This window comes from Mustela lutreola, chromosome 16, assembly GCF_030435805.1.
Source record: "Mustela lutreola isolate mMusLut2 chromosome 16, mMusLut2.pri, whole genome shotgun sequence".
Taxonomy (NCBI): Eukaryota; Metazoa; Chordata; class Mammalia; order Carnivora; family Mustelidae; genus Mustela; species Mustela lutreola.
Window position 1 is genome coordinate 34,278,201 of NC_081305.1, and position 27,989 is coordinate 34,306,189.

The window sequence follows — 27,989 nt, forward strand, 5'->3', positions numbered from 1 at the left end:
CACAATCTAATCACTACCAAACTCTAATAATGGGAGTGCTAAACAAAGTAGAAATGAGAAACAGCAATTTTGATTGACAATATAGATAGCTAAGGGCTGGAGGCCAGTGGATGGTCAGGTGGCAGCTTGTACATGGGTGTGCTAGGAAGAAGTAGGTAGGTAACAGGGAAAGAAGACAAAATATGGGAACAGGGTATAAAAAGAAAAGTGGTAACAAGACATAAAGACATTTTTGTATGATTTGCAAGTATGTCTTGGGCACTGGTGACAGGGTTTGCTAGCATTGAAAAGCAATGATTAGAGGTCCTACTTTCCCTAATGTAGCTTAGTTTGATCATTCAATTGCAGTATTCCTCTTAATTAGAGATAGTAGAGAAGAAACGAAAGGGGACAATGTGTCCTCACTATACCTCTCTCATAAGATCAGTATTTAAGGCATTTTTTTACTCTGCTGGTTCTTAGAATTTATATCGTAAATACAAACTATGAGGAGATAAAAAATTAAGGTAATATCTAGAACCTTAAATTTTTCATTAATAAAAGGATAGAGCTGGATTAGATGATTCCCAAATCCCTCTCCTTTGACATTCTTTGACAATAGTTGTAGAGCTTAGATTAGATGCTATGTCTATTGTATCCAAGTGGTAAATACACACAACTGGATCTAATTACTAAAAGGACGTAATTCTAATTAAATAAGAACTTCAGTTAAAGAGAGTTTACTATGTCTAGATTAGTGACTTTTCTATTTTGGGGACACCATATTATTCGGAACTGTAAATACTGCTTATATAGGAAATTGGTAAAGTATGCATTTTGCTAGCCCATTCACACAAACATGTATTTCAGAAATGCTCTTATGTTTTTAACAAAGTCTGAATCCTACATCAATTATAAATATGACTGCATCTACCTGATAAGAATTCTGTAATTTTCTTAAGTTTAATAATTATATAAAAACACTTTCCTTGTATCTGACATTTACTTTCAACAACAGACTTAGTCAAGTTCTACTGTCTATCAACATTTCTTTTATCAATCAGCTGAATCTGTTTTTATATCCTTCCAATATATTTTCAAAAGAGGCTCTCTAAATATGAGTAAATAGTCCTTTGTTGAGAATAGTAACTGGAAATAGGCATCTCCTTCGTGAATAAATATGAAGGTAAGGAGAATCTATAGACAGAACAAGTATAATCTTTAGTTTACTTTGAGGAACCACTCTATACTTACTATTACATTCTTTATATCTAATATATATTGTTCTAATATAAATCAGCTATAAAATAATCTTACATAAGTGATTTTATAAATGATATCTAAAATCCTTATATTAAAAAGTAGGCTTTCATTTATTCTTTTCCTCATATCAGGGAGATCATATGATAGTTGTCTTTCTCCGATTGACTTATTTCGCTAAGCATGATACCCTCTAGTTCCATCCACGTTGTCGTAAATGGCAAGATTTCATTTCTTTTGATGGCTGCATAGTATTCCATTGTGTATATATATACCACATCTTCTTTATCCATTCATCTGTTGATGGACATCTAGGTTCTTTCCATGGGAGGGGGGTTGAGAGAAGCGGGGTGGGGTTATGGACATTGGGGAGGGTATGTGCTATGGTGAGTGCTGTGAAGTGTGTAAACCTGGCGATTCACAGACCTGTACCCCTGGGGATAAAAATATATTATATGTTTATAAAAATTAAAAAATTTTTAAAAAATTTTTTAAAAAGTAGGCTTTCTATGTGGAAAAATAAAAAGGCATACTCTTGGATATTCCAGACTCTCTATGATATTCTACTTTAAATATAAGGTGTTGAGTAATTTTTTCTTTTTTTCATTTAGGTGGGTCTAAAAAGTGATAGAAACAGCAAGTTGTTTTCAAAAAGGACACAGAAGAAATGTCAGTGGATATTAAATTAAAATAACATCTATATAGAGTATCTACAGTTTACAGAGCACTTTTACATAAATATCATTTAATTGTTTCAACAACCCGTGAGGTATTAGAGATTTTTTACCCAGGACTGGGGCAGGTGGGAGGGAGAAGCAAGTCAGGTATCAAGATACTCTTTTCTTCTGTATATGTATTTTGCTTTACTCTCTAGAACCCTAGTCTATAAGGAACTGATGCTACTTACAACTAAACTACAGTGGTATGTGGCCCTAGGTAGCATTTACTTTAAGGCATCATTTTGAGGTTTTAATACTTTTATTTGGAATATTAATAAGTCAATTGCCAAAAAAAGTGAATACCAACTTCTATCAGACAAGAAAATATCCCTATGCCAGCTGCTTGTTATCAGAGATCAACTCAATTCAACAAATGTTACTGAATCACTACATAGCACTAGAAGACCTAAAATATACTGTGTAACAAACAGAGGAATTAGTCATCTCCTACCACTTGTCAAGTTGTCTCTGGTAGATTTGTTTCAGTATGTTGCTGAAACTGTATGTTTCTCTTCTCTTTCTGTATGTATTATTCTTTTGAGAATAATCCCTGATACTTCAGTTTCTCAACATACTGTTGAGAAGTATCAGGGATTATTCTCAAATTCTTTTCAACAGGGTAACTATAACTGCCTAATGAGAGAATCTGTCACATCATCTGAAAAATGCCCCAATGTAAATTAAACTGAAAGTCTAAAGTTTTCATCTACAAAACCACTAAACTCTTCAATAATGTTCACTATTTTATGGTTCGTAGTACTGACGAGTAAACCAGTAACTGAGTCAGAACTGTCTTACAATAAAAACAGGCACAACCAAATGAAACTCTAATCTCCAAGTTCTGTGGCTTTTAAGTATGGCAACTATACTTTTTATTGTCCAAACAGGACCCACTTCTGAGGCTAAAAGACAGCACAATTGATAATTAGGCATAAAATGGGATTGTCCCAGGCAAACCAAAATGTGTAGTCTCCCTGCTTACAAACACACGTCCCAGGGTCATTCTGTTCTAAGATTACAAAAACAGAAAAGGAAAGAGGAAGTCAGAGAGAACTCAAAGCAAGGAAATAAACAAGAAAAAAAAAAAACTTTCACAAAGCAAGTTTTCCCTTAATTTCCTTTAATTTTAACAAATCACTCTGAATATTAATATTTCATTTAAGCCACAGTAAGAGTTGTGGGGGGCAGAGGTAGTAAAATGAGGGCTGATTAAAGGAAGTTTATGAAGCCATCAGGTCCCAGATCCCTTCCCCCATCCCAGGAAAATACTGGAGGCTTATTTTCCTAAGAACATAAAATAAAATAGTCATTCCCTGCCCAAGTGACCCTCAGCACAGTTGAGTATGTACTCTACTGAAAACAACTGTTCAGGTGGATGCATACATCTGGGATGCTGAATGCAGTTGACAGGGCACTTCCTCCCCTTCTCCCCACTTGCTTAGTTCCCAGGAAGGTGGCAGCCCATCCTTCCTTCTAAAGGCAAGGGACTTAAGGAGTCCTCTCTGAGAAATCTGACAAGCCTCAAAAGACCTGAAGTTACTGATATAAGAGAGGTTCCTCAAATAGCCCAGCCAACCATGCCGTTGAAACTCAGTCAATAAACCCTCTTCCTGATGCACAGAGCTGCCAATTAGCATTTCTGTTCCTCACCATTAAATACGAACAAACAAAAATTACCAGTTATCTAACAGACCACTTTAATATAAAAGAGAAAAAATATATAACAAATAGATTAAAGCAGCTTAAAGAAAAGGAAAAAATACCCATTAGTATCTTTCTCATAAAAATGACATATTACATTTATGAAACAAGAGCAAGATAGCATAAAAAGAATAAGCAGTTACTTTTATGAAAGAGAAATTAAGTTCTTTGAAAAAAATAAACTCACAGGGGATTAATAGAGCTAAGGAAGCCTTCATAAAAACCATAGTAAAAAAAAAAAAAAGATGAGTAATAGAAAAGATAAGAAAGTTAAAGATCTCACATCCAATAGGAGTTCCCAAAAAATGAAGAAAAAAATCATCATTAAAATTCAAGAAAATCCAGAGCAGATTTTGAGTTTTCAAAGAATAAAAAAGGTCACAGAAGAGAGGACCTCAAGGCCTCAATCTAATCAACATCATCACAGGAAACTGGAAAACAATGGAGCAATGTCTTCAATGTCTTCAGTTTGAACATTAATATTTTACGTAAACCACAGTAAGAGTTGGGGGGGCAGAGGTAGTAAAATGAAGACTGGTGAAAGTAGGTTTATGAAGGAAAATTTTGTCCAAACAGAATGCAAATTACCAATCAAGTACCAGGGAAACATAAAGACATTTTCAGATATGCAAACACTAAACCACCCATGCAAGCTTTCTCAGGAAGCTACTGGCAGATCAACACCAGGAAAATAAGAGAATGAGAATGAGAAAGACATGGAATGCAGGAAACAGGAAATTTAACATGGTGGGAGGTGAAGAGAGATCCTAGCAAGACAGCTAGGCACCAGATGTGGATAACTAACTCAGGCTGGAGGTGTGAAGGAGATCAAGCTGATGAATTCAAGTTTTTAATCTTTTTTTAAGATTTTATTTATTTGAGAGAGGGTGTACACATAGGAGCAGAGGGGAGGGGCAGAGGGAAGAGAGAGAAACTCAAGCAGACTCTGCACTGAGCACGGAGCCTGATGCAGGGCTTGATTTCATCCCCCTGACATCAAGACCTGAGCTGCAATCAAGAACTGGACACTTAAACAACTGTGTCACCCTGGTGCCCCACAGTGTCTACACGTCTTGAAAGAAGACTTACACAACTACTGGAAGTAAGCAGAAGAAACAAGGCAACTATTAGCTCTATAAAGATTTTTTTTAATTTTTACAAAACAAAAGGAGGACAGGAAAAGAAAAGTGATTATGGTTTATCACATGGCTCAGCTGGGAAAAGCACTTACATACTTAAAATAATTTAGGTATTTGACAATGACTTAACAAAATCAGGATATAATTTAGACTGGGAGAGTGGGGGTATAAAAAAACAACATAGTGGGGGTGGAGGGAAGAAAGCAAGTGAAATCCTCATCTCTTATAGAGAAGAATCAACAGATGATGCCAGAAATTGTATAATCAAGAAGCAGCAATATACTCATGTTATTCTGAGAGGACAGCTAAAAGTTAAAGAGCTTAACATGTAGAAGCAGACATGGGGGACCCCAGGGAGAAGAAGACTTGCTTCCTGTTTTTTTGTAATAACCTTATAGAACTACTGTTGTCTAAACAAAAAGCATGTATAAAATTTAAAGTATTTGATAAAAACAAAAAAAGAAAAAAGAAATGAGGGTATTATTAGAGAAAGAAAGAAGAAATCTCTAAGACATTTTAACTTAAGTATTAATTTGCTTCAGATTTTAGTCTGTATCACACTTTTTCCCATGATTAAACCCACACCAATATATATGCTACTGACTACAATAATTTGCTCCCATCCATACTCTTCAGGTGTGTTCAAAGACAGGGAAGTTTCTAAATCTTACCTCAAGCAGAGCTGCTGCAGGATCACCTTGCAGACTTTTTCCTAGTTTGTCAACCTCATCTAGCAGGAACACTGGATTGTTAACTCCAACAGTCTTCAAGCCATTGATTATACGACCAGGCATACTGCCTACATAGGTGCGCCTACAGAAAGCAAGCAAGCAAGTTATCAAGAAGATGTCAGGGGGCAAGAGTGGTATCACTTAGAAATCAATATTTAGGACTGGGAAAAAGTCATTTAGTTATCACAATAATATAGCAAAGAGGTACTATATATTTAAAAAGCTCTATGATACAACCAAGAGTTACCAGATCCAATTTTTATTTTCTATTTAATTTTAGCTGTAAGTTTCCCATAATATTTAAACAATATAGTTTTTGCCGTTTAGTGAAATCGTGAAACATTATACTTAAATAATTATAACTCTTACTTCTCAGGATTCCAAATATCCAAAGAACCCTAATAAATCTTGTTTATTTAATTCTCATGCTTTTCACAGTTTCTCAGAGTACCCTCCCTACTCCCCCCAAAACAAGCACTTTTTTACACACTGAAATGGTTGTCCCAGGGCAGGTTAAAACATCATCATCATCATTTCCTTTATGAAGGAAATCAGAATTGTTTCAAAGGGCCATTCAAAATGCACACTCCCTTCCCCCCCAAAAACCCAAATTCTTTTATTTATTTATTTAAAGATCTTATTTATTTGACAGAAAGAGACATAGCAAGAGGGAACATAAGCAGGGGGGTGAGAGAGGGAGAAGCAGGTTTCCCACAGAGCAGGGAGCCTGATGTGGGACTTGGCTCAGGATCAAAACCTGAGCCAAAGGCAGACGCTCAATGACTGAGTCACCCAGGCACCCCCAAATTATTTTATTTTAGAGGCAATAGATATTTATTACTTATAGTAAGATCTGGGGTCAAAAGTATATATATCAAAATTCCATTAATTCTGGCCTTTTGAATAAAACTGTGTTCATCCCACATGTATTAACTAGTATAACCAAGTTCAGCCAGATATTTTGTTGTGCATTAAAATGAGGCTCCTTTATCATATCTGAACAAGAATTATCTACATAATTATAACAGACCTAGAGGGTGGCATAAATAAAAACAAATGTGTTTGTCAAACTGAGAAGTGACACTTTTTTTTAAACAAAGCCAGCAAAACTTTAAGCAGTAATTTACTAATTTTAATTACAACCTTATTGCCTAAGCCATGTGTAAAGCAGATGCTGTTTGTGAAAAGACATAAAAGCCTGTCTGCCTACAAGAAACTGATCAAATGGGGTGTTACAGCAACAGCTTTCTTAGGATAGGCACAAAGCCGATCCAAGAGCAGGCCTCAGTTTCACCACATGACTGTGTAAAGTAGGACAGAGTAAATAGAGCGACCTTTGAAAAGACAAGAAAGCCTTACAAATATCGTGGGAATGCCTTACATCCAGAGAGGGTGACCAAGGCACTGGAACCAAATACAATAAACACTGTGCTATTACAATAAGGAGTCAGCACATTCAAGATTTCAGAATGGAATACAAGAAGGATGAGACTCAAAATTAATAAAAGTCTCTCAAATTATTTTTCTAGAGAACATACAGTATTTCTGTGAGTAAGTAGGGAAGGGAAATTAAAAACAAAACGAAACACTGCAAAGCCTCTAAGGGTCATTTCTTACTGCATCAACTTCTCTCTTTTCCTTACTGTTTCTGACAGGTAGATTTCAAAAACAGGTAATGATAATTCTAGACCTAAAGTCATGGAGAGGAAAATAATATTTTAGGCAGATCTCCTTTCTAAAGAAGCAAAAATCTAGATCCTAGTCTAATTCCTCTAAACCTTTCATTGCTTCCCGGAGCTTAGTGAATAAATCCAAACTCCTGTGAATTCAAAGCTCTTCACAAAGCAGTCTGCATGCCCCACCCCCGCCCCGCAGCCTTCCAAACCTGCTGTCCCCTAAGCTCTTGCCTTATCTACAATCACAATCCTATTATGCCCCTTGTGCTTTTTTAACCTCTGTTAATATGGTACCTTCCTGCCCTTAACACTTTCCCTGCCTATGTAGATCCAGAAATTCTAAACTTCTCCTGACCAACTCTCACAATGTGATCTTCCCCAAAATGCAATGTCTATAGCATTTACAGGCCCTGCAATTCATCTGATGCAGTTACAACTTAGTTTTTATTTATGGGTACCAAGTATATAGCCTTTTCTAAAGAGCCAGTGAGCACACTGATGATAGAGAGTGAGTCTTATTACACAGTAGATCCTGGATACAGAACGGTCAGACCGTTCTCCAAACAAAGGCTTGTTTTCCCAATTTATTTAAGGACAACAGATCAACCATGCCAGCACCCAAAGTATTTTTCTTTCACCATTGTGAAGGACAAACAAGCCTTTGAATACTGCTTTGAACAAACTACTTGACCTAAGTCTCAGTTAGTTTCCCTATCTGTAAAATGGACGTAATGAGAGCGTATTCAGCCTCATGAAATATACAATTATAATAAATAGGTAAAGGACACAGTATAGTGCCTGGCACAAAGTAAGCTTTCAAAAGATGTTCACCGATGTTAATGTCTTTCCAGAGCACCAAGCACACTCAATGCCCTGAGTGTTCTTCAATCACAGGTGACATTCCCCAAATGTGTACCACTAGTCTAGAGGTCAAAGAAGAGAACCATTAAATAGAGCCAAAAGCTGTGGAAAATATCTATAATGTGCTATCTTTGGCCAGGAGGTATGGTAACAGGTAATCCACTGACTGAAGAAACAGAATAAATCTTTGGAATAGGAATCAGATGGTTAAAAATGTAGTAATACACAAAATAAAAATGTTCTCTTTCAATATCACCCAAGATAACCACTTTTAAAAAGTAAATTAGCATATCAAAATAGCCTCCTGAGAAACTACATAGGTAGAAAATTAATGAAATTAATACTCTTACAAACTACAACTTTTTTGAGGGCAAAAAAAATTTTTCCATGTCCTTTTATCGTGTCCTTCCTCATAATATAACATCTAGAAACCAGCACAGCACAATACAGGGCCGTCTTCAAAGAATGTATTTCTTCAATTACTTACTATTTAGTCCATATACATGATTACCTAGAAGTTTTTCTTAAAACTGAAGTACACAAGTTAATTTAAAAACTATATGAATTTCTATTTTTCTTGTACAGGTACTGGTACAGGCAGTTCATAGGTTTATCAGAACTATTCAACTAGTATATGACATAAACAAAACTGTAAGTGTCTACATGGCTCAAAATGTTAAGTTACAAGATCACCATTTTTCATTTTCCAAAATATAGTCTGGTTTATGCTTCAAAAAACAACCACAGACAATTACAATATCATGTATTTACATCTCCATGGTAACTGACGACTTTATTACTCTGTGTCTGGGTATCTTCAAATCCAATGTAAGCCAAAAGGCTGGTCAGCCTGTCACTGTCACTGACATCTAAGTATCAGGAACAATTATGTATTTACTCATCTCTCTCCCAATGTTTAAAGAAGGGAGGAAAACGGGCATTTCACCATCACCTTTTCATGCCTGCTCAATTAAGGAGCTTTCATGGGATACAGTGCAAACTACTGAAGCGATACTTAGGAAGAATCTGTAATATAAAAATGTATGTTATAAGGTTAAGTGGAAAGAGGATTACAGTTGCTTAAAGAAAAGGGTAAAAGGTGCCCAGTGAAAAGTCTGGCAGGAAATAAAATGTTAATAGTGATTATCTTTGTGTATGGTAGAAAACATGAGAATTTTTTTTTCCTTTTTAAAAAAACTTCCAAATTTTCAAAAAAAAAAAAATTCCAAATTTTCTACCACGGGTGTATACATCTCTCTTCAACTGGGAAAAGTAATAAGCCTTAAAAAGAGATCCTAATGATCTCAAAAGAAAAACAGTCTTTTTTTTTTTTAATATTTTATTTATTTATTTGACAGAGAAAGATCACAAGTAGGCAGAGAGGCAGGCAGAGAGAGAGAGAGGAAGGGAAGCAGCCCCCCTGCTGAGCAGAGAACCTGATGCGGGACTCGATCCCAGGACCCCGAGATCATGACCTGAGCTGAAGGCAGCGGCTTAACCCACTGAGCCACCCAGGCGCCCGAAAAACAGTCTTTAAGGAACTAAAAATAGTCCTTAATATGGCATGCCTAAACAAATCAAATTGTTATTCGTATAGCAGTCATTCCTAAATCTTTTTATGTACTCATTTGCACAGATGCACTCATTTAAAGGACCATAAGACCTCCAAAATATAAATATGTTTTAATCTTACTTGAATTCACAAAGCACTCAGAGAGAACTTACCATGTCTGGCACTCTGCTGTGAACATGGAATGATACAAAGGACAATAAGACAAGCTAAAAACCCTACTCTACAGAGTTCATACTTTCCCCATATTTATAGTTTATCTCTATAGTAATGTACTATGAATGCCAGAGGCCTATATTATTTAATCATCAAAAGAAAACAATGGACAATAACTGGTCAGTTTAGAGAAGAGTAAGATCATAACTGACTGCACATATGTTAATGGAGAAAGCCTTGAACTGGGGCCTAAAAATGAAACTAAACTTTAAAGAGGCAAAGAAGAGCGATATGCAAATACAGGTTATAAGGAGGATAGTGAGTAAACTATAACATGTCTGGCATACTATGCTAAAAATATATTAAAAGCTTGCTACTTTGCTTATTTTCCCTTTGTGGAAATTAATAATGAAACAGCTAATTTATTTAAAACATCACCATTTCAGGTTCATGAAGATGTATCATGGAAAGCAAAAGTTCATTTTTCTTCTCACCTTGTTTGAGCCAAAGATTCCTTACAATGGTACCATTTTATTATCTGAACAAAGAGCTGGCAAATCACTTCCAAAGGGTTACTATCAACAATAACTTGAGATATATCATAGCAATAAGTACATTTCACTAGGAAACAACTAATGAAAACTATTACACAAACATGATTTCATAAAACTTATCCTAAAAGAAGTTATATTTAATTGCTATGAGCGGATTTAAATTCTTTAAATATTTAAATATAAAAATGTTAAGCTGTAAAAAATACCGTAGGAACAGAGATTCTGTGGCTTTTATGAAAGTGAACAGAAAAACCCCAGCGGAGGCAAACCCAAATGAGAAACGTTGAGAAGACTGTAAAGTTGTACTAGTTAATATGGAGCATGGACTCTCCTTCCTTTAAGCCATTCAAAATAATATAAACAAAAACAATGAGCCAATGTAAAGTCAGATTATGATTTTCCAAGTTTAAGATTTAAATGTAAACCAAATCTTTCTTTTGCTTCCCCACCTCCCATTTCATTATCACTGGACTCTAAAACATACATATTTGTTTTTAAAATCAATTCCTAAGGGTGCCTGGGTGGGTCAGTGGGTTAAAGCCTCTGCCTTCGGCTCAGGTCACAATCCCAGGGTCCTAGGATCAAGCCCTGCATCGGGCTCTCTGCTCAGCAGGGAGCCTGCTTCGTCCTCTCTCTCTGCCTGCCTCTCTGCCTACTTGTGATTTCTCTCTGTCAAATAAATAAAATATTTTTTAAAAAAATTAAATTAAATTAAAACCAATTCCTAATATCACCTTTCTTCATATAAACAGGTATTTCTAGCAAAAGGCTGGAGTTCTAAGCATGGGAAAATAGGAAAAGTGAGTGACAAAATCAAGAGAATAAGCAAGGAAGATAATATAAAGCAGCTCTGTTTTTCCCTGGCTATTTTAAGACTGCAGAACAGTGGTGCCTACTCAGAGGCTGAGGAAAAACAAAACTTTGCATGAACTCTAATTGTAAGCATGTGACCAGTACTTAAATGCCAAGACCTGGGTGTTTCCAAAATGCTTCAATTGTCACATGGAACCACTTGTTCTCACACACTCCACCCCATGATTGTGCTATAAGCTACTATTCTTCCTCCCCTTCGATTTACCTCCAACTCACAAGCTCTGACATAAGTCCATACTCTGTTCTCAACCACTGCTCTCCTGAATGGCCACACCCCACTCTCTACCAGCTTCCAAACAGGTTTTCAAATAAAAATTTTCTCCAGGCTTTGATGCTTTGGGAGGACTGGTGGGCAGGAAGCCCCCAGTTGTACGAGGGCAGGCTGCTGTAGTGTTTAATGAAACACCTAGAGCAGTGACAGTGAGGGAGTACTTCTCAGCAGGCACAGAATGATTCAGACTAATCCATACACCCTTTATTTGGCAACAATCACAGCCTCTATGCATGTCACACATTCCTAAAAAGCTTATATTTACACAAATTTTTTAGGCAAATACACAGCCTCATTTTACAAAAGACTCACAACAGATTCCATTTTCTTAATGACACTCACACATGTGGAAGAATATTCACTTGAACAGATTTTATGTCTAACAGTGTAAGTAAAAACTTAAAACTAAAGCTCTGCTTGAAACCAACAATGTTCTTAAGTGGTGAGGATTATGATATTACATATTGCCCACCAAGAGTCATCACAAAAATACATTTTTCCACAATTCTGTCACATAAATTAAATAATAATGCTAAGAACAGGATTTTTAGGTACTATTTAAAAATCAGATTAAATTCATTGAAGCTTTTAAAATGTAAACTTGCTTTCCTGAGAATTTAAAATTAATAATTAAAGCTAATTTTTATCAAATGCTTATTATTATGTGTCAGGCACTGAATAAGTGCTTTCCAATCCTTACTGAATAAGCAATAAACAATGTGGCAAGAAAGAGGACAGATTACCTACATGTCATGTGCTCATGATATAAATTTCATGACAATAATTCCACAAATTTCCTAACTTCCATCAAACACTTACACAATTATGCTACAGATATCAAAAGAAAGAAGTGAACTAAAACAACAGTGAATGCATGAATCAAGTCACTTGAATGGGAAACATCTCCCAAAAGCTCTTGAGCTAAAATAAAAAAGATTCAGGCTCTAGATCCGGTTTCTCCCAGATTGGTATAAGGTGCCAATTTCTTTATAAAAGCAAAGGACAGCCTCTAGTGGCACATATGAGAATAAGCAGGTCTAGCTGACAAAAAGAGTTAGAAATTGCCAGAATGACCCAGATCAATTCCCCAACCTAATCTGCAGCCCTCATTGTTTATTTATTAAAATCTTGGAATGATTTTTCTTTAATGCATAAGAATTGTAAATAAGCAAATAAAAGAGAAAAAGGAACATTTTTCATGGAAAAGTTTCTGAAAAGGTTTTCTGCCTAAGGCCAATGATCTAATAAAACAAATGGAAAACAAAATGTTATAAAAGCATCCCATTCTCCCCCCAACACACACAATCTAAGTTTAATCCATATTCACCAAACTCTAAATATGCATTTAAATTAGCCAACTTAAATTGGCAGTTGGTCACTGCCAGTACCTGCATAATTTTCAAAGCCTCTACGTGTAATTTAGATTGCTTTAACAACTTTAAGACTGAGGGTATGACCCTGAAGAGAGAAGTTTTATCTTCAGTCTAACTACTTCCTACTGGAAGTTAAGCAGTTTCTTAAAAAAAATTTTTTTTTAAAGCTGAGATATCACTGACATTAGTTTCAGGTTTACAACATCATATTCTTTAATAAGCATCCATGATTTCTACATTTTAAAGTGTTCTTTAATATACACATTATAGGTATATTTTCTCACAACTTGCAACTGCTATGAAACCCTTAAACCTCAAAAGAGAAAGTTCATGCTTTCCCAAAGCATCTTCCAATCTGAACAAAAGAGATCAGAGAGAACAAAACCATGAACATAACATGCAAATCTGATTCTAATAATGTTGGATTAATCAAAGACTCAGTTCTCACAGTTCAATGTGTTTTTATAGAAAGGGTGTCAAAATTGCAAGGATAGCTCTTAGTAACTATCTTTTCTCCTTATTACTTATATCCGTATGGAAAACCAGCCTTCTAAAAGAAAGTTAAACTGCAAACACGTTTGTTATCAAAGATTTCTTCCCTTCTCTGACCTGCCCCAGCTGTGTTTTACTTATTTTTTAAACTCTAAGAGTTAGGGGTCATTAATTATGAAACGTTACTGGGCCAAAATGAATGTAAAGACTCTGTAACATCTAACCATAACTGATTTATAACTACATTCAAATGAAATTTCAGGAAGGCTGACTAGTTATCCATTGTCAGACAAATAACAAGGTTAGTTTGGATGCACCATTACAGTTGAGGCTCTACGCCAGCTAAAAACATCCTATAGATGTACTATAAATAAATACTATGAGTGTCCTTTTGATTCAAGGTATCGCAAATAGCCCTTTGAGAAAAAGATATACATTATGCTTTGGCTTCTGAAGGGCTTTAGTCAATTAAAATGGAGAATCAGAGACTAAACTGAGAGAAAGAGTCTACCTGTGTCCTCGAATGTCAGACTGATCACACACTCCTCCAAGTGCAATCCTGTGGAACTCCCGACCAAGAGTTTTGGCCACTGATCTTCCCACACTTGTTTTACCAACTCCAGGAGGGCCAACAAAGCAAAGAATGGGGCCCTTTAGGTTGTTCTTCAGCTGTCTGACAGCCAGGTATTCCAGCACTCTCTTCTTCAGTTTTTCCATAGCATAATGATCATTATCCAGAAGAATCCGGGCAGCTCGAATATCCAGACGGTCTGTCAAATAATCCCAGAAGCACACAGAATTTTTAAATGGAAGAACTGCTTTTGAAGCTGACAAGAGTCAAAAAATACATTTTAGGGAGAAAAAAAAAAAAAAAAGGTAACAAGATGAGAACAAAAGTGGATCTTTCTAAATGAGTCTTCAGGGAAACCTGGACCTGGATTTTTTGCTTAATAAGATTTAGTATCAACAGAAATAGTAAGTACTACATACACAATTAAAAACTCAAGGAGCGCGCGTGAGTGGCTCAGTCAGTTAAGCATCTGCCTTCAGCTCAGACTGAATTCCGCAACAGGCACCCAGCTTAGAGGAGCCCCTGCTTTTCCCCTTGCCTGGGTCCTCATGCTCTCACGCATGCTCTCTCTTTCTCAAAAATAAATCTTAAAAAAAAAAAACCCCAAAAACAAAGAAAAACCCCTCAAGTTTATATTCCTATCATTTCATTTTCTTGGTATACTTTCCTTCCATGGAGACATAATTTCTACATATTCCATTTGTGCTGGCATTTGTTTATCCTTTTCTGAAGTATTTTTCTTCTTATTACAGAAGTAATATATGCTCATTTCAAAAAACCCAGTGACACCAATACAAAGGAGAAAACTGTCACCCATAATCCCATGTGCTCAAGAAAGCATCCCTACCTTTACTTTGGTGTGTACTATGGTAGGTTTTATATATGTGTGTGCATACACATGCCCTATACCTATTTTTCAAAATGAGATTATATGATATCTTCAAATTTTGTAAAATGTTTTTTTCACTTTGCATATTATGGATGCCTTTAAGGGTCCAATGTATTTTCTAGTAATATTTTAATGGCTATATAATATTCCATTATTTAATCATCCATACTCATTTAAATAATTCCCTACTGCTGAACATTTATAAATCTTTATAGTTATAAAGCATGCTTTACCATGCATCCTTATAACTAAATCCCTACCTATATCCAAAACCACTTTCTTTAATCTATAGGGAGAGGTGCTGGGTCAAAAAAAATACATAAGATGTATAAAGAACTATCTACGTTCTATCAATTAAAGTCTCACCAGTAAAGTATGAGTTAGGCTTTAGTTCTATAGCCAAGGTTTCATCAGGTCTACTGATGTGCTTTACTACTTAAAATACTTGTAGATTAAACCATTAAATACTCATGGTCACCGGCAAGAATTCATCAGCTGAGTGACATCTGGGGGATGATACCTGGCCACATGATAGTACTGATAGAGAGAGGAGAAACTGGGAAGAAGGAAAACATACACAAGCCAACTCTTTCAGTTATTTGGAATCTGCTCTGCATTCTTCCTACAGAGAAGGAAAAAAAATAACCTTAAATGGTAGTTTGGTTCCCAAGCTAGTCTGAAAAAACCTGGCTAAGCAGTAATATATGTAATTTAATTATAGCACTGTTGCTTTTAGTTCTGGCTAAGTGATTTGGAAAGGGAAGAACAAAACTTCTCCCCCCTTCTTTGGCTTCAAACCCTAATTAATAAATACATGAACAAATAAAAGATAGGAAGTTTCCCAACTGTTTTATAATGCAAACCCAGACTCTAAAACCTACCACAACAAACACAAAAGAAAACTTCAGCCCAGTCCCATTCTGTATATTAAAATTCTACTAAATCAAATCTATTCAGAATAATCTTCTAAGGCCTAGTGGGATTTATTTTAGTTATGCAAAGATGGTTTAGTATTAGGTTACTGATGTATTTACTACATCACCATGTCCAAGAAGCAAAACTCTCCATCAGAATGTCATTTTGTACCTAAAAGCCACTTGTTATAATGAAATATCCACCCCTAATTAACATTCAGTAAACTAAGAATAGAATTCCATGTAATTTAGAAAAAACTGAAAACACTCTGAAGGAATTTCTTCTAAGAAATATGTCAAGTAAAGACAATTTTAAAAAGTGTCTCGAACATTTGAGGAAAGATAACTTCCATACTACATAAAGAATTGTTTTGTGTCTTTTTCTATACTGGATACAATTTTTTCTGATTATTCTTTTCAATGATTCAAAATGCATGCTTCCTAGTTCAAATAATATATGTAGTTACATGTAAAAAATACAAAATGAAATGAGTATTAGCTTCTTGAGTTTTTAGTTGTGTAGTACTATTTCTGTTTATACTAAATCTTTTTTACAACTAGAAGACTGAAATGGTATCTACTGGCCCTTTCCATTCAAGATGGGAAAATCAGCAAACTCATTTCTCCAAATCTTTCCTTTCTGCTTTTGGTGACCTCTACTGTTAAGCTTCTCTCTCAACAATCATGAAAAACATCTTCATGGTTTTGTAACCACACTCATAATAATTACTTAGATCTAATTCTATATAGGAATGGCGCAGAAGTTCAACATGCCTCCCTGTATATCACAATTTACCCATTTTCAGTTCTCTGCTGGAATACTAAACAATGAAAAGTATGTTCATGTGGGGCAGGTACACGAATGTTATGCATCTCTAATGCTGACACACATCCAGCAAAGACTGAGTTTCTAGTGTGTGGGTGGTCTCCTTATATAGTTTTGAAAACAGTAACAGCTTTGTCCTGTTTTTGTACTTTTTGTTTATTGAAGTAAAGAACAGGAGTCAGCACTTTTGCATTCAATTAAATGTTTCCCTCCAAAATCTGTACAATTATACTGTATAAGCCTGGTAAAAATTCCTGATAAGTAATTAAGTTCACTTTTTAAATAGAACAAGTTAGAGGAGGGAGGAAGCTGAGAGCAACTTACAAGGCTACCAATGGCAAATAATCAAATCTGCAATGTTAATATTCTCAGGCCATTACACTATATATTCTATATGCACCCTGCATTTAGTTAGAATAAATCCTGAAGCAAAGAAAAATGTTACTGAGATAATACCAAAATTTCAAAATAAGGCCCCTGGGATTACCAAGTTATCTAGATGCTCTCAGCACAATATACAAGTCCTACTGTCAAGAGAAAGTAACGGGTTTTGAAAATTGTCACAACTCTATCAACAACAACAAAGTAACTATCAAACATATACTATCAGGGAAGCTTGGCAGGTGAAACAAAAGCAGAGCAGTTAAATAACACATACAAAGTTTAAATATAACTTTCTTGTCCAGGTCCAAACTAACAGAGCAGAGCCCTCTCCCAATCTCACAGAATAGGACCACTTTACTTAAAAAGTAGGCATTGGAGAGTTATAAGTTAACAGAAGACTACTGGAACTAAAATGGACTTCCCAACAGCCCAGTGAGATCAGGACCAACAGCTGATCACAAACTGAGTCAGATGACATGAAGAGAGACTAAGTCAATGGGAACACACGTTCTCCTCCATTCGTTTCACTACGGAATTTCCAAAAAGGATTTTGATAAAAGAATTAAATCAAGAAATTCAGCTTCAGTTTGTTTGGTAAAATAACTCAACTAGAAGGGAATGTGGTCATGCAAACATGAAATAAACTAAGAAATAAATTTACCAGCATAGTAACATTAACAGCTCTATGAACAGTAGCTAAAAACCTGGAAACAAACCATATACCCATCAACAGGTAAATGGATAAACAAATTACTAATCTATGTAGCAACATGGACAAACCTCTAATTATGCTGAAAAAAAAATCAGAAAAAAAGGAGTACATACTACATCATCCCCTTTTATAACATCTTTGAAAATATGAACTAATCTAAAGAGGTTGGGGATTCGGAGGGAAACATGGGAGGTAGGGATTACAGAGATGCATGAGAAAATTTAGGAAGGGATGGTTATGTTTGCTACCTAAATTATGGTAATGGTATTACAGATACACATGTTAAAACTCATCAAAGTATATGTACAGTTTACTGTTTATCAATTATACCAAAATAAAGCTGGAAAATAAAGCAAATAAAGCAAAAAAAAATTATTGCTTCTGAACAACTGCTTCTATAGTTCATCAGTGCAACCTAATTTAATCTAATGAAGACTTGCAGATTCTCAGAATTTAAGAGAAAACAAAATGTGAATTAGCCTTTTAATTTTATACACAAACATTCAAACAGGGAGAAAAACTTAAAAACAAACTAAAATCTAGAGGGATGAATGCAAATTTATAGAGCATCATTGAAGAATAATTAGCATAACTTAGAATGTACCTGCTTTCTACAATAAGAGCCTAAGAACTATTAAGAGGAATAAAATCTAAGGGTTGTCAAAACAAAAGGAAGATGATCAGGCCAATTTCATCTTAGTATTACCTAGCCGTGTACATTAAAAATGTGTTAAGATGACCCTGGGACGCCTGGGTGGCTCACTCAATTAAGGGTCTGACTCCTGATTTTGGTTCAGGTCATGATCTGAGGGCTGTGGGATTCAGTCCCACATCGGGCCCTGTGCTCAACAGGGAGTCTGCTTAGGATTCTCTCACTCTCCCTCTGCCTCTCCCCCTGCCTGTGCATGCATGCATGCTCTCCCAAATAAACAAATAAATTTTTAAAATGTGTTAGGTGATCCTTTCCAAAAAAAAAAAAAAAAACAAAAAACTAATTAAAAAGGAGTTATTTTGAGGAAGGAGGCAACATGGTGGAAGAGTACGGGATCTCATTTCAACTAGTCTCTTGAATTCAGCTGGACCCCTATCAAATCATTCTGAACACCCGTGAATTCAACCTGGGATGTAAGAAAAGAGTTGCGGAATTCTACAAATAGAAAAGCAACCAATTTTTGCAAGGTAGGCAGTGCAGAGAAGTGAATATGAAGGGATATATCTGAAGATAAATGGTGTGGGGATGGAGTGCAAAATTGGAACTTCTAGAAGTTTGCTCCCATCAGGAACATTCCTGCCTGAAAGGTGCTCAGGTGGCGAAGCGGAGAAGAATCCTAGGTGGGACAGTGTGGTCTCAGGATCCCTGGGGCCACAGAAAGAAAGGGGGTGCCTGAGCCAGCAGAGTTTCCAAGCACTGGAGTGGGGAAACTGGCTACAGTGGGGAAACTGGCTACAGTCAACAAGCCTGGGAGTACACTCTCAGCTTGGTTTGCCATAAACCACAAACCATGGGCACAAGTGGGTAGCCAATCTCCAACTGAGGCCCACAGCAACCCTCTTCCCTTCCCCAGGAGGATCAATGCAGTTGTATACTGCAGGAGTCTGCAGAGTGTGGCATACACAAAAAAACAGACTGCTTTTCCCTGAGGGTTTACTGAAGAGAGGGGGCTGTGATCTTTTAGCTCTGGGGCTGGAAATTAGGGTACCACCATTTTTATTTTCATCCTCTAAAGTGGTGCAGAAAGCCTTCAGGGAGCAAAAGCCACATGGAGCAACCCGAAGTAGCTTACACTGAGCCCAGCCCTCTGGCAAAGGGTGGTATAGCACCCCTAGGGAAAAACACCTGAGAAATCAGTGCAGCAGACACCCCCCACCCCCACCCAGAAGACCAGCTGGAACATCAGGCGAATACCAAGTTTATAGAGCACAGAGAACTGCAAAAAGCCAGGGGAAAACAGTACATAGAATTCAAGGTTTTTTTTCTCATGATTCTTTTATCTTTCAATTTAAATTTTTTCTTTTCTTTTCTCTTTTTCCTTTTCAACTAGTTTCTTATTTTAATCAACTCTTTGTTTTTAAGACTTTTTTTAACTTTCATTTTTACATTTATAAAATTTTATAGATATAGTCTTAATTTTCAACTTCCTTTCACTAAATTCAATTTTATTTTTGTGTATATAAAAGTTTTGCTTTCTTTATAATTTTGGCATTAGTGTCTTCTAACAAACAGGCCAAAATACACCTAGGACGAAGTGGATCACCCTATTTTGTCCACCTGGGAGATTATGTTCTTTCTTTTTTCCCTTTTCTTTTTCTTTTTTTTTTCCTTTCTGTTTTGGTTTCTGACTTATTCAGCTTTGTCTAGTGTGTATTTTGCTTGGGTCATGGTTTATATTTTTGATATGTTCTCTTGTCCATGCATTCTTCTCTGGGCAAAATGATTAGAAGGAGGAATTCATAACAAAAGAACCAGAGATAATACTCTGTGCCACACACCTAATCAATATGGATATAAGTAAAAAGTTGAAGATGGAATTCAGGATAATTATAAAGTTACGAGCTGAGCTTGAAGAAAGCATAAAAGACACTAGAGAATCTCTTCATGCAAAAATAAAATCTAATAGGCTGAAATTAAAGATGCTTTAACTGAGATGCAGACTAAAATGGATGCTCTAACGTATGGTAAATAAGGCAGAAGACAGAGTGATAGAGGAAGACAAAATGATGGAAAAAGGAAGGAATTTGAAAAAAAGAGAGAAAGAGAGCTAATGGACTATGAGGGGAGGCTCTGAGAAATCAAGTGGTATCATAAAGCTAAACAATATTGGCATTACTGGTGTCCCAGAGGAAGAAGAAAGAGAGAGGGCCAGAAGGTATATCTGAGTGAGTCATGGCTGAAAATTTCCCTATTCTGGAGAAGGAAAAAGGCATTCAAGTCCAGAAGGTACAGAGAACCACCCTCAAAATTTGATAAAAATAGATCAACACCCCAACATATAATAGTGATGCTTGTAAATTTCACAGATAAAGAGAAAAGTGAAAGCAGCTCGAGACAAGAACTCCTTAACCTACAAGGGTAGGAACATTTGACTGGCAGCAGACCTATACACAGAGTCCTGGCAGTTCACAAAGTTTTGGCACTAAATGAGAAAAACATCCAGCCAAGAATACTATATCCAGCAAGGCTGTGATTCATAATGGAAGGAGATATAAAGAGCTTCCAGGGCAAACAGAAACTGAAAGAATATGTGACCACCAAGCCAGCCCTGCAAGGAATATTAAGGGGGATTCTGTAAAGCAAAGAAAGACTCCAAGAGTAACATAAACTAGAAAGAAACAGAGACAATCTACAGAAACAGGGACTCTACAGGCAAGACAATGACACTAAATTCATATCTTTCAATAGTTAACTCTGAATGTAAATGGGCTAAATGCTCCAATCAAAAGACACAGGGCATCAAACTGGATAAAAAAGTAGGCATCAATATGCTGCTGTCTGCAAGAGACTATTTTAGACACAAAGATGCTTCCAGATTGAAATTGAGGGTGTGGGAAACCATTTCCTAGACTAATGGACTTCAAAAGAAAGCTGGGGTAGCAATCCTCGTATCAGACAAATTAGATTTTAAACTAGAGATTGTATTAAGAGATGAAGAGGGACACTATATCATACTTAAAGGGTCTACCCAAAAAGAAGATTTAACAGTTATAAATATTTATGCACCTAACTTCGGAGCAGCCTGTTATATCAACCATTAATAGCCAAATTAAAGAAATACACAAATAATACAATAATAGGAGGAACTTCAACACCCTACTCAAAGCAATGGAGAGATTATCTAAGCAGAAGATTAACAAGGAAACAAGGGCTTTGAATGAAATACTGAACCAAATGGACTTCACAGATACATACAGAGCATTCTATTCTAAAGCAACATGTGCACATGGAGCTTTCTCCAGAACGGATCATGTCCTGCGTCACAAATCAGGTTTCAACCAATACCAAAAGACTGGGATTATTCCCTGTATTGTCAGACCACAATGCTTTAAAACTAGAACTCAAACACCAGAGGAAATTTAAGAAAGAATGCAAACACTTGGAAGTTAAAGAGCATGCTATTAAGGAATGAATGGGTAATTTAAAAACTTCAGTGAAACTAATGAAAATGAAAACAGAGTTGTTCAAAACCTTTGGGATATAGAGGATATATTCCCCCAACAGGGAAGCATGTAGCAGTACAAGCCTCTCTCAAGAAACAAAGTCTCAAATATACAAGCTAACCTTACACCTAAAGGAGCTCGAGAAAGAACAACAAATAAAGCCTAAACCAAACAGCAGAGGAGAAACAGTACAGATTAAGGAAACAGAAACCAGAAAAACAGTAGAACAGATAAACAAAACTAGAAGCTGATTCTCTGAAAGAATAAGATCGATAAACCCCCTAGAGAAACTTAACAAAAAAAAGAGAGAGAGGGAGAGATAGAGAGAAAGGACCCAAATTAATAAAACCATCAACGAAAAGAGGAGAGATCACAACCAACACCAAGGAAATACAATTTTAAAAACACATTATGAGCAACTAATGCCAACAAATTAGGCAATCTGGAAGAAATGGATGCATTCCTAGAAATGTATAAACTAGCAAAACCAGACCAGGAAGAAACAGAAAATCTGAACAGACCATAGCCAGCAAGGAAACTGAAGCAGTAATCAAAAATGTACCTAATCTTAACCCTAACATACAAGATTTCAGGGCCGGATGGCTTCCCAGGGGAATTGTACCAAACATTTAAAGAAGAACTAATACTTATTCTTCTGAAACTGTTTCCAATAACAGAAATGAAAGCAAACTTCTAAACTCGTTCTATGGGGCTAGTATTACCTTGTTCCCAAAACCAGACAAGGACCCCACCAAAAAGGAGAATTAGGCCAACATCTCTGATGAAAACGGATGCCAAAATTCTCTCCAAAATACTAGCCAATAGGGCCCAACAGTACATTAAAAGGATTATTCGCCACAACCAAGTGGGATTTATTCCTGGGCTGCAAGTGTGGTTCAATATTAGCTAATCAATAAGTGTAATATATCACATTAATAAAAGGAAGGACCAGAACCATATGATCCTCTCAACAGATACAGAAAAAGCATCTAATAAATACAGCATCTTTCCTGATTAAAACTCTTCACAGTGTAGGGATAGAGGGGACATACCTCAGAATCATAAAAGCCATATAAGAAAAGTCCACAGAAAATATAATTTCCAGCATGGAAAACCTGAGAGCCTTTCCCCTAAATTTCCCCAAGGAACATAACAAGAATGCCCACTCTCACATCTCACTGTTGTTCAACATAGTACCAGAAGTCCTAGCATCAGTAATGAGACAAGAAAAAGAAATAAAAGGCATTCAAATTAGCAAAGAAGTCAAACTCTCACTCTTCTCGGACATACTTTCTGTGGAAAACCCAAAAGACTCCACCCCCCAAATTGCTAAAACTCACACAGGAATTCAGCAATGTGGTAGGATATAAAATCAATGCACAGAAATCAGTTTTATTTCTACACACTAATGAGAAAGAAGACAGAGAAATTAAGGAACCACTCCCATTTACAATTATATCAAAAACCATAAAATAGAGGCGCCTGGGTGGCTCAGTGGGTTAAGGCCTCTGCCTTCGGCTCAGGTCATGATCCTAGGGTCCGGGGATCGAGGCCCGCATCGGACTCTGTGCTCAGCAGGGAGCCTGCTTCCTCCTCTCTCTGCCTGCCTCTCTGCCTACTTGTGACCTTTGTCTGTCAAATAAATAAATAAAATCTTTAAAAAACAAAAACAAAAACAAAAAAACCATAAGATACCTAGGAATAAATCCAACCAAAGAGGTAAAGGATCTGTATTCAGAAAACTACAGAACACTCATGTAAAAATTTGAGGAAGATGAAAAGAAATGGAAAAACATTCCATGCTCATGGACTGGAAGAATAAATATTGTTAAAGTATCTATGCTATGCTACCCAGAGTAATGTACACATTCAATGCAATCCCTATCAAAATGCCATCAAAATTTTTCACAGAAAAGACCTGGAATAGCCAAAGGAATACTGAAAAAGAAAGCCAAAGTTGGTGGCATCACAATTCCGGACTTCAAGCTCTATTACAAAGCTGTCATCATCAAGACAGCATGGTACTGGCACAAAAACAGACACATAGATCAATGGAACAGAATAGAGAGCCCAGAAATAGACTCTTTACTCTATGGTCAACTAATCTTTGACAAAGCAGGAAAGAATGTCCAATGGAAAAAAGACAGCCTCTTCAATAAATGGTGTTGGGAAAATTGGACAGCCACATGCAGAAAAATGAAACTGGACCATTTCCTTACACCACACATGAAAACAGACTCAAAATGGATAAAGGACCTCAATGTGAGAAAGGAATCCATCAAAATCCTTGAGGAGAACACAGGCAGCAACCTCTTCGACCTCAACTGCAGCAACATCTTCCTAGGAACATCGCCAAAGGCAAGGGAAGCAAGGACAAAAATAAACTATTGGGATTTCATCAAGATCAAAAGCTTTTGCACAGCAAAGGAAACAGTTAACAAAACCATAAGACAACTGACAGAATGGGAGAAGATATTTGCAAACGAAATATCAGATAAAGGGCTAGTGTCCAAAATCTATAAAAAACTTAGCAAACTCAACACCCAAAGAACAAATAATCTAATCAAGAAATGGGCAGAAGACATGAATAGACATTTCTGCAAAGAAAACATCCAGATGGCCAACAGACACATGAAAAAGTGTTCCATATCACTTGGCATCAGGGAAATACAAATCAAAACCACAATGAGATATCACCTCACACCAGTCAGAATGGCTAAAATTAACAAGTCAGGAAATGACAGATGCTGGCGAGGGTGTGGAGAAAAGGGAACCCTCCTACACTATTGGTGGGAATGCAAGCTGGTGCAACCACTCTGGAAAACAACTTGGAGGTTCCTCAAAATGTTGAAAATAGAACTACCCTACGACCCAGCAATTGCACTACTGGGTATTTACCCTAAAGATACAAACGTAGTGATCCAAAGGGGCACGTGCACCTGAATGTTTATAGCAGCAATGTCTACAATAGCCAAACTACGGAAAGAACCTAGATGTCCATCAACAGATGAATGGATAAAGAAGATGTGGTATATATGCACAATGGAATACTATGCAGCCATAAAAAATGAAATCTTGCCATTTGCGACGACATGGATGGAACTAGAGGGTATCATGCTTAGCGAAATAAGTCAATCAGAGAAAGACAACTATCATATGATCTCCCTGACATGAGGAAGTGGAGTTGCAACATGGGGGGATAGGGGGTAGGAGAAGAATGAATGAAACAAGATGGGATTGGGAGGGAGACAAATCATAAGTGACTCTTAATCTCACAAAACAAACTGAGGGTTGCTGGGGGGAGGGGATTGGGGGGGTGGGGTTATGGACATTGGGGAGGTTATGTGCTATGGTGAGTACTGTGAAGTGTGTAAACCTGGCGATTCACAGACCTGTACCCCTGGGGATAAAAATACATTATATGTTTATAAAAAATAAAAAATTTAAAGAAAAAAATTTTTTTCACAGAGCTGGAACAAATAATCCTAAAATTTGTATGTAACTAGAAAAGACCCCAAATAGCCAGAGGAATGTTGAAAAAGAAAACCAAAGCTGGTGGCATCACAATGTCAGACTTTAAGCTCTATTACAAAGCTGTAATCATCAAGATAGTATGGTACTGGCATAAAAACAGACACACAGATCAGTGGAACAGAATAGAAAGCCTAGAAATGAACCCTCAAGTCTATGGTCAACTAATCTTCAACAAAGCAGTAAAGAAGATCCAATGGAAAAAGAAGAGTCTCTTCAATAAATGGTGCTGGGAAAAATTGGACAGCCACATGTAGAAGAATGAAATTGGACCATTTTCTTACAGCATATACAAAGATAAACTCAAAATGGACAAACGACCTAAATGTGAGACAGGAATCCATCAAAATCCTCGAGGACAACAGAGATAGCAACCTCTGCAACCTTGGCTGCAGCAACTTCTTGCTAGACAAGTCTCCAAAGGCAAGGGAAACAAAAGCAAAAATGAACTATCGGGACTTCATCAAGATAAAAAGCTTCTGCACAGCAAAAGAAACAGTCAACAAAACAAAAAACAAAAAGGCAACCTATAGAATGGGAGAAGATATTTGCAAGTGAAGTATCATATAAAGGGCCAGGATCCAAGATCTACAAAGAACTTATCAAACTCATAATAGCCCAAAAAAAACAAGAAATGGGTGACATGAAAAGACATTTCTCCAAAGAAGACATCCAAACAGCCAGCAAACATATGAAAAAGTGCTCATATCACTCAATATCAGGGAAATACAAATCAAAACCACAAACAGATACCACCTCACACCAGTCAGAATGGCTAAAATTAACAAGACAGGAAACAACAAATGTTGGCAAGGATGTGGAGAAAGGGGAACCTTCTTATACTGTGGGTGGGAATGCAACCTGGTGCAGCCACTCTGGAAAACAGCATGGAGATTTCTCAAGAAGTTAAAAATAGAGCTACCCTAAGACCCAGCAATTGCACTACTAGATATTTCCCCAAATATATAAATATATTGACCTAAAGGGGTACCTGTACCCCAATGTTTATAGCAGTTATGTCCATAATAGCCCAACTGTGGAAAGAGCTGACATGTCCATCAACAGATGAATGGATAAGGAAGACGTGGTATGTGTGTATATATCATACATACACACACAGGAACACTATTCAGCCATCAGAAAGGATGAATACGTACCATTTACATCGACATGGATGGAACTGGAGGGTATTATGCTGAGCGAAATAAGTCAACCAGAGAAAGAAAATTACCATATGGTTTCACTCATATGTGGAATATAAGAAACAGCATAAAGGATCATAAGGGAAGGGAGGAAAAACTGAATAGGAAGTCATCGGAGAGGCAGACAAACCATGAGAGACTCCCTCAACTATAGGAAACAAACTAAGGGTTGCTAAAGGGGAGGTGGTTGGGAGAATGAGATAATTGGGTGATGGGCATTAAGGAAGGAACGTGATATGATAAGCCCTGGGTATTATACACAACTGATGACTTACTGAACGCTAAATCTGAAACTAATGATATTATATTGGCTAACTGAATCTAAATAAAATACAAATCTAAATAAAAACAAAAGAAAAAACAGAAGATAACAAAGAGCATATAGCAAACAGCATTTCTAAACCACACTATCCTCTAATATACACCTGATAAATGGTCATCTAAAACTGTGATTTGGAAAAAAAGAAAATTTAATGCTGCTGCTTTAGGATAGAAAGTGTCAAGAAAAAATGTAGCATATACATTAGAAGCAGAAAAGATTAATATATTCAATTTAGTGTTCAATGTAAAGAAACTGGGAGGAGGAAGAAACGATCAAACTAGATTGAAGTTAATGCATTAGGCTGTTCCTCCTGAGATTCTTGTTGAAAAAAGTTTGTAGCATATGAGATCACATATGTAATGTTGCCTTTAAGGTAAAATTAAGTGTTTATGGATTAAAAATGGCAAAGTCCAACTGCAGTGCTCCTTTAGTTCCCCAACCCCCAAAAAGGTTCTTGCAATTAATTGTATTTTCAGAATACCTTATCATTATTATAAATAATATCTTACTTAATAATAATAACTTTTATTATACAAATAGTATATTAAATAAGATTTATTTATTGTTTTATTACTTTATTATTTATTTTATTGTTTTCTTAGTTTTATTACATTCAGTGACTATATGGTCATTTTCCATGGAATTTAGAGCTTGCTAAATCACATAAGGGCTTGACAAGATTTATATTTAATCTGGATTATGTATTCTCTTAAAAATAAATTTGACGTATAACACTGTTTAAGAAAAAAAAAAAAAGAGGAGCTATTTTAACCTTAACATTGTCCCACCATAGTTAATTTAACAAGAACGTGCTTCATTTCTAGGAGGCAAAAACAATTTTTTTTAGTTCTCAGTACTGGAGGGGATGGTCCTCTCTGTAGATTGATAGGAAAGTATTTTTTAATATTAAAAATTCAACATCTGGAATCTGGTTTGTATGGCACATCTTATGTGGGACATAAATGTGTGCTTTAGAGGAAACATTAAAAAAAAAAATCTCTAGCACTTTCTTAAATGTAGGGATTTTACTAGCCAGGATAATATATTTTGAAATTTTCAAAAGTCAACCATATGGATACTCCAATGCCAGCAGCAGTTCAGGCAATCAGTTTACTGCTGAACTCAGTA

The 27,989-nt window shown here is 36.3% G+C and overlaps 1 protein-coding gene across 1 annotated transcript in view; it reads right to left on the reverse strand.

Moving 5' to 3' along the window:
• Positions 1-27,989, reverse strand: part of LONP2 (lon peptidase 2, peroxisomal) — a 112,411-nt gene that overhangs the window by 65,346 nt on the left and 19,076 nt on the right. Inside the window, exons 7-8 of the mRNA XM_059153391.1 lie at positions 13,867-14,125; positions 5,470-5,611 (exon numbers count right to left, since the gene is read on the reverse strand). Of these exons, the coding sequence (XP_059009374.1) occupies positions 5,470-5,611; positions 13,867-14,125 (401 nt within the window). The remainder of the gene's footprint in view (positions 1-5,469; positions 5,612-13,866; positions 14,126-27,989) is intronic.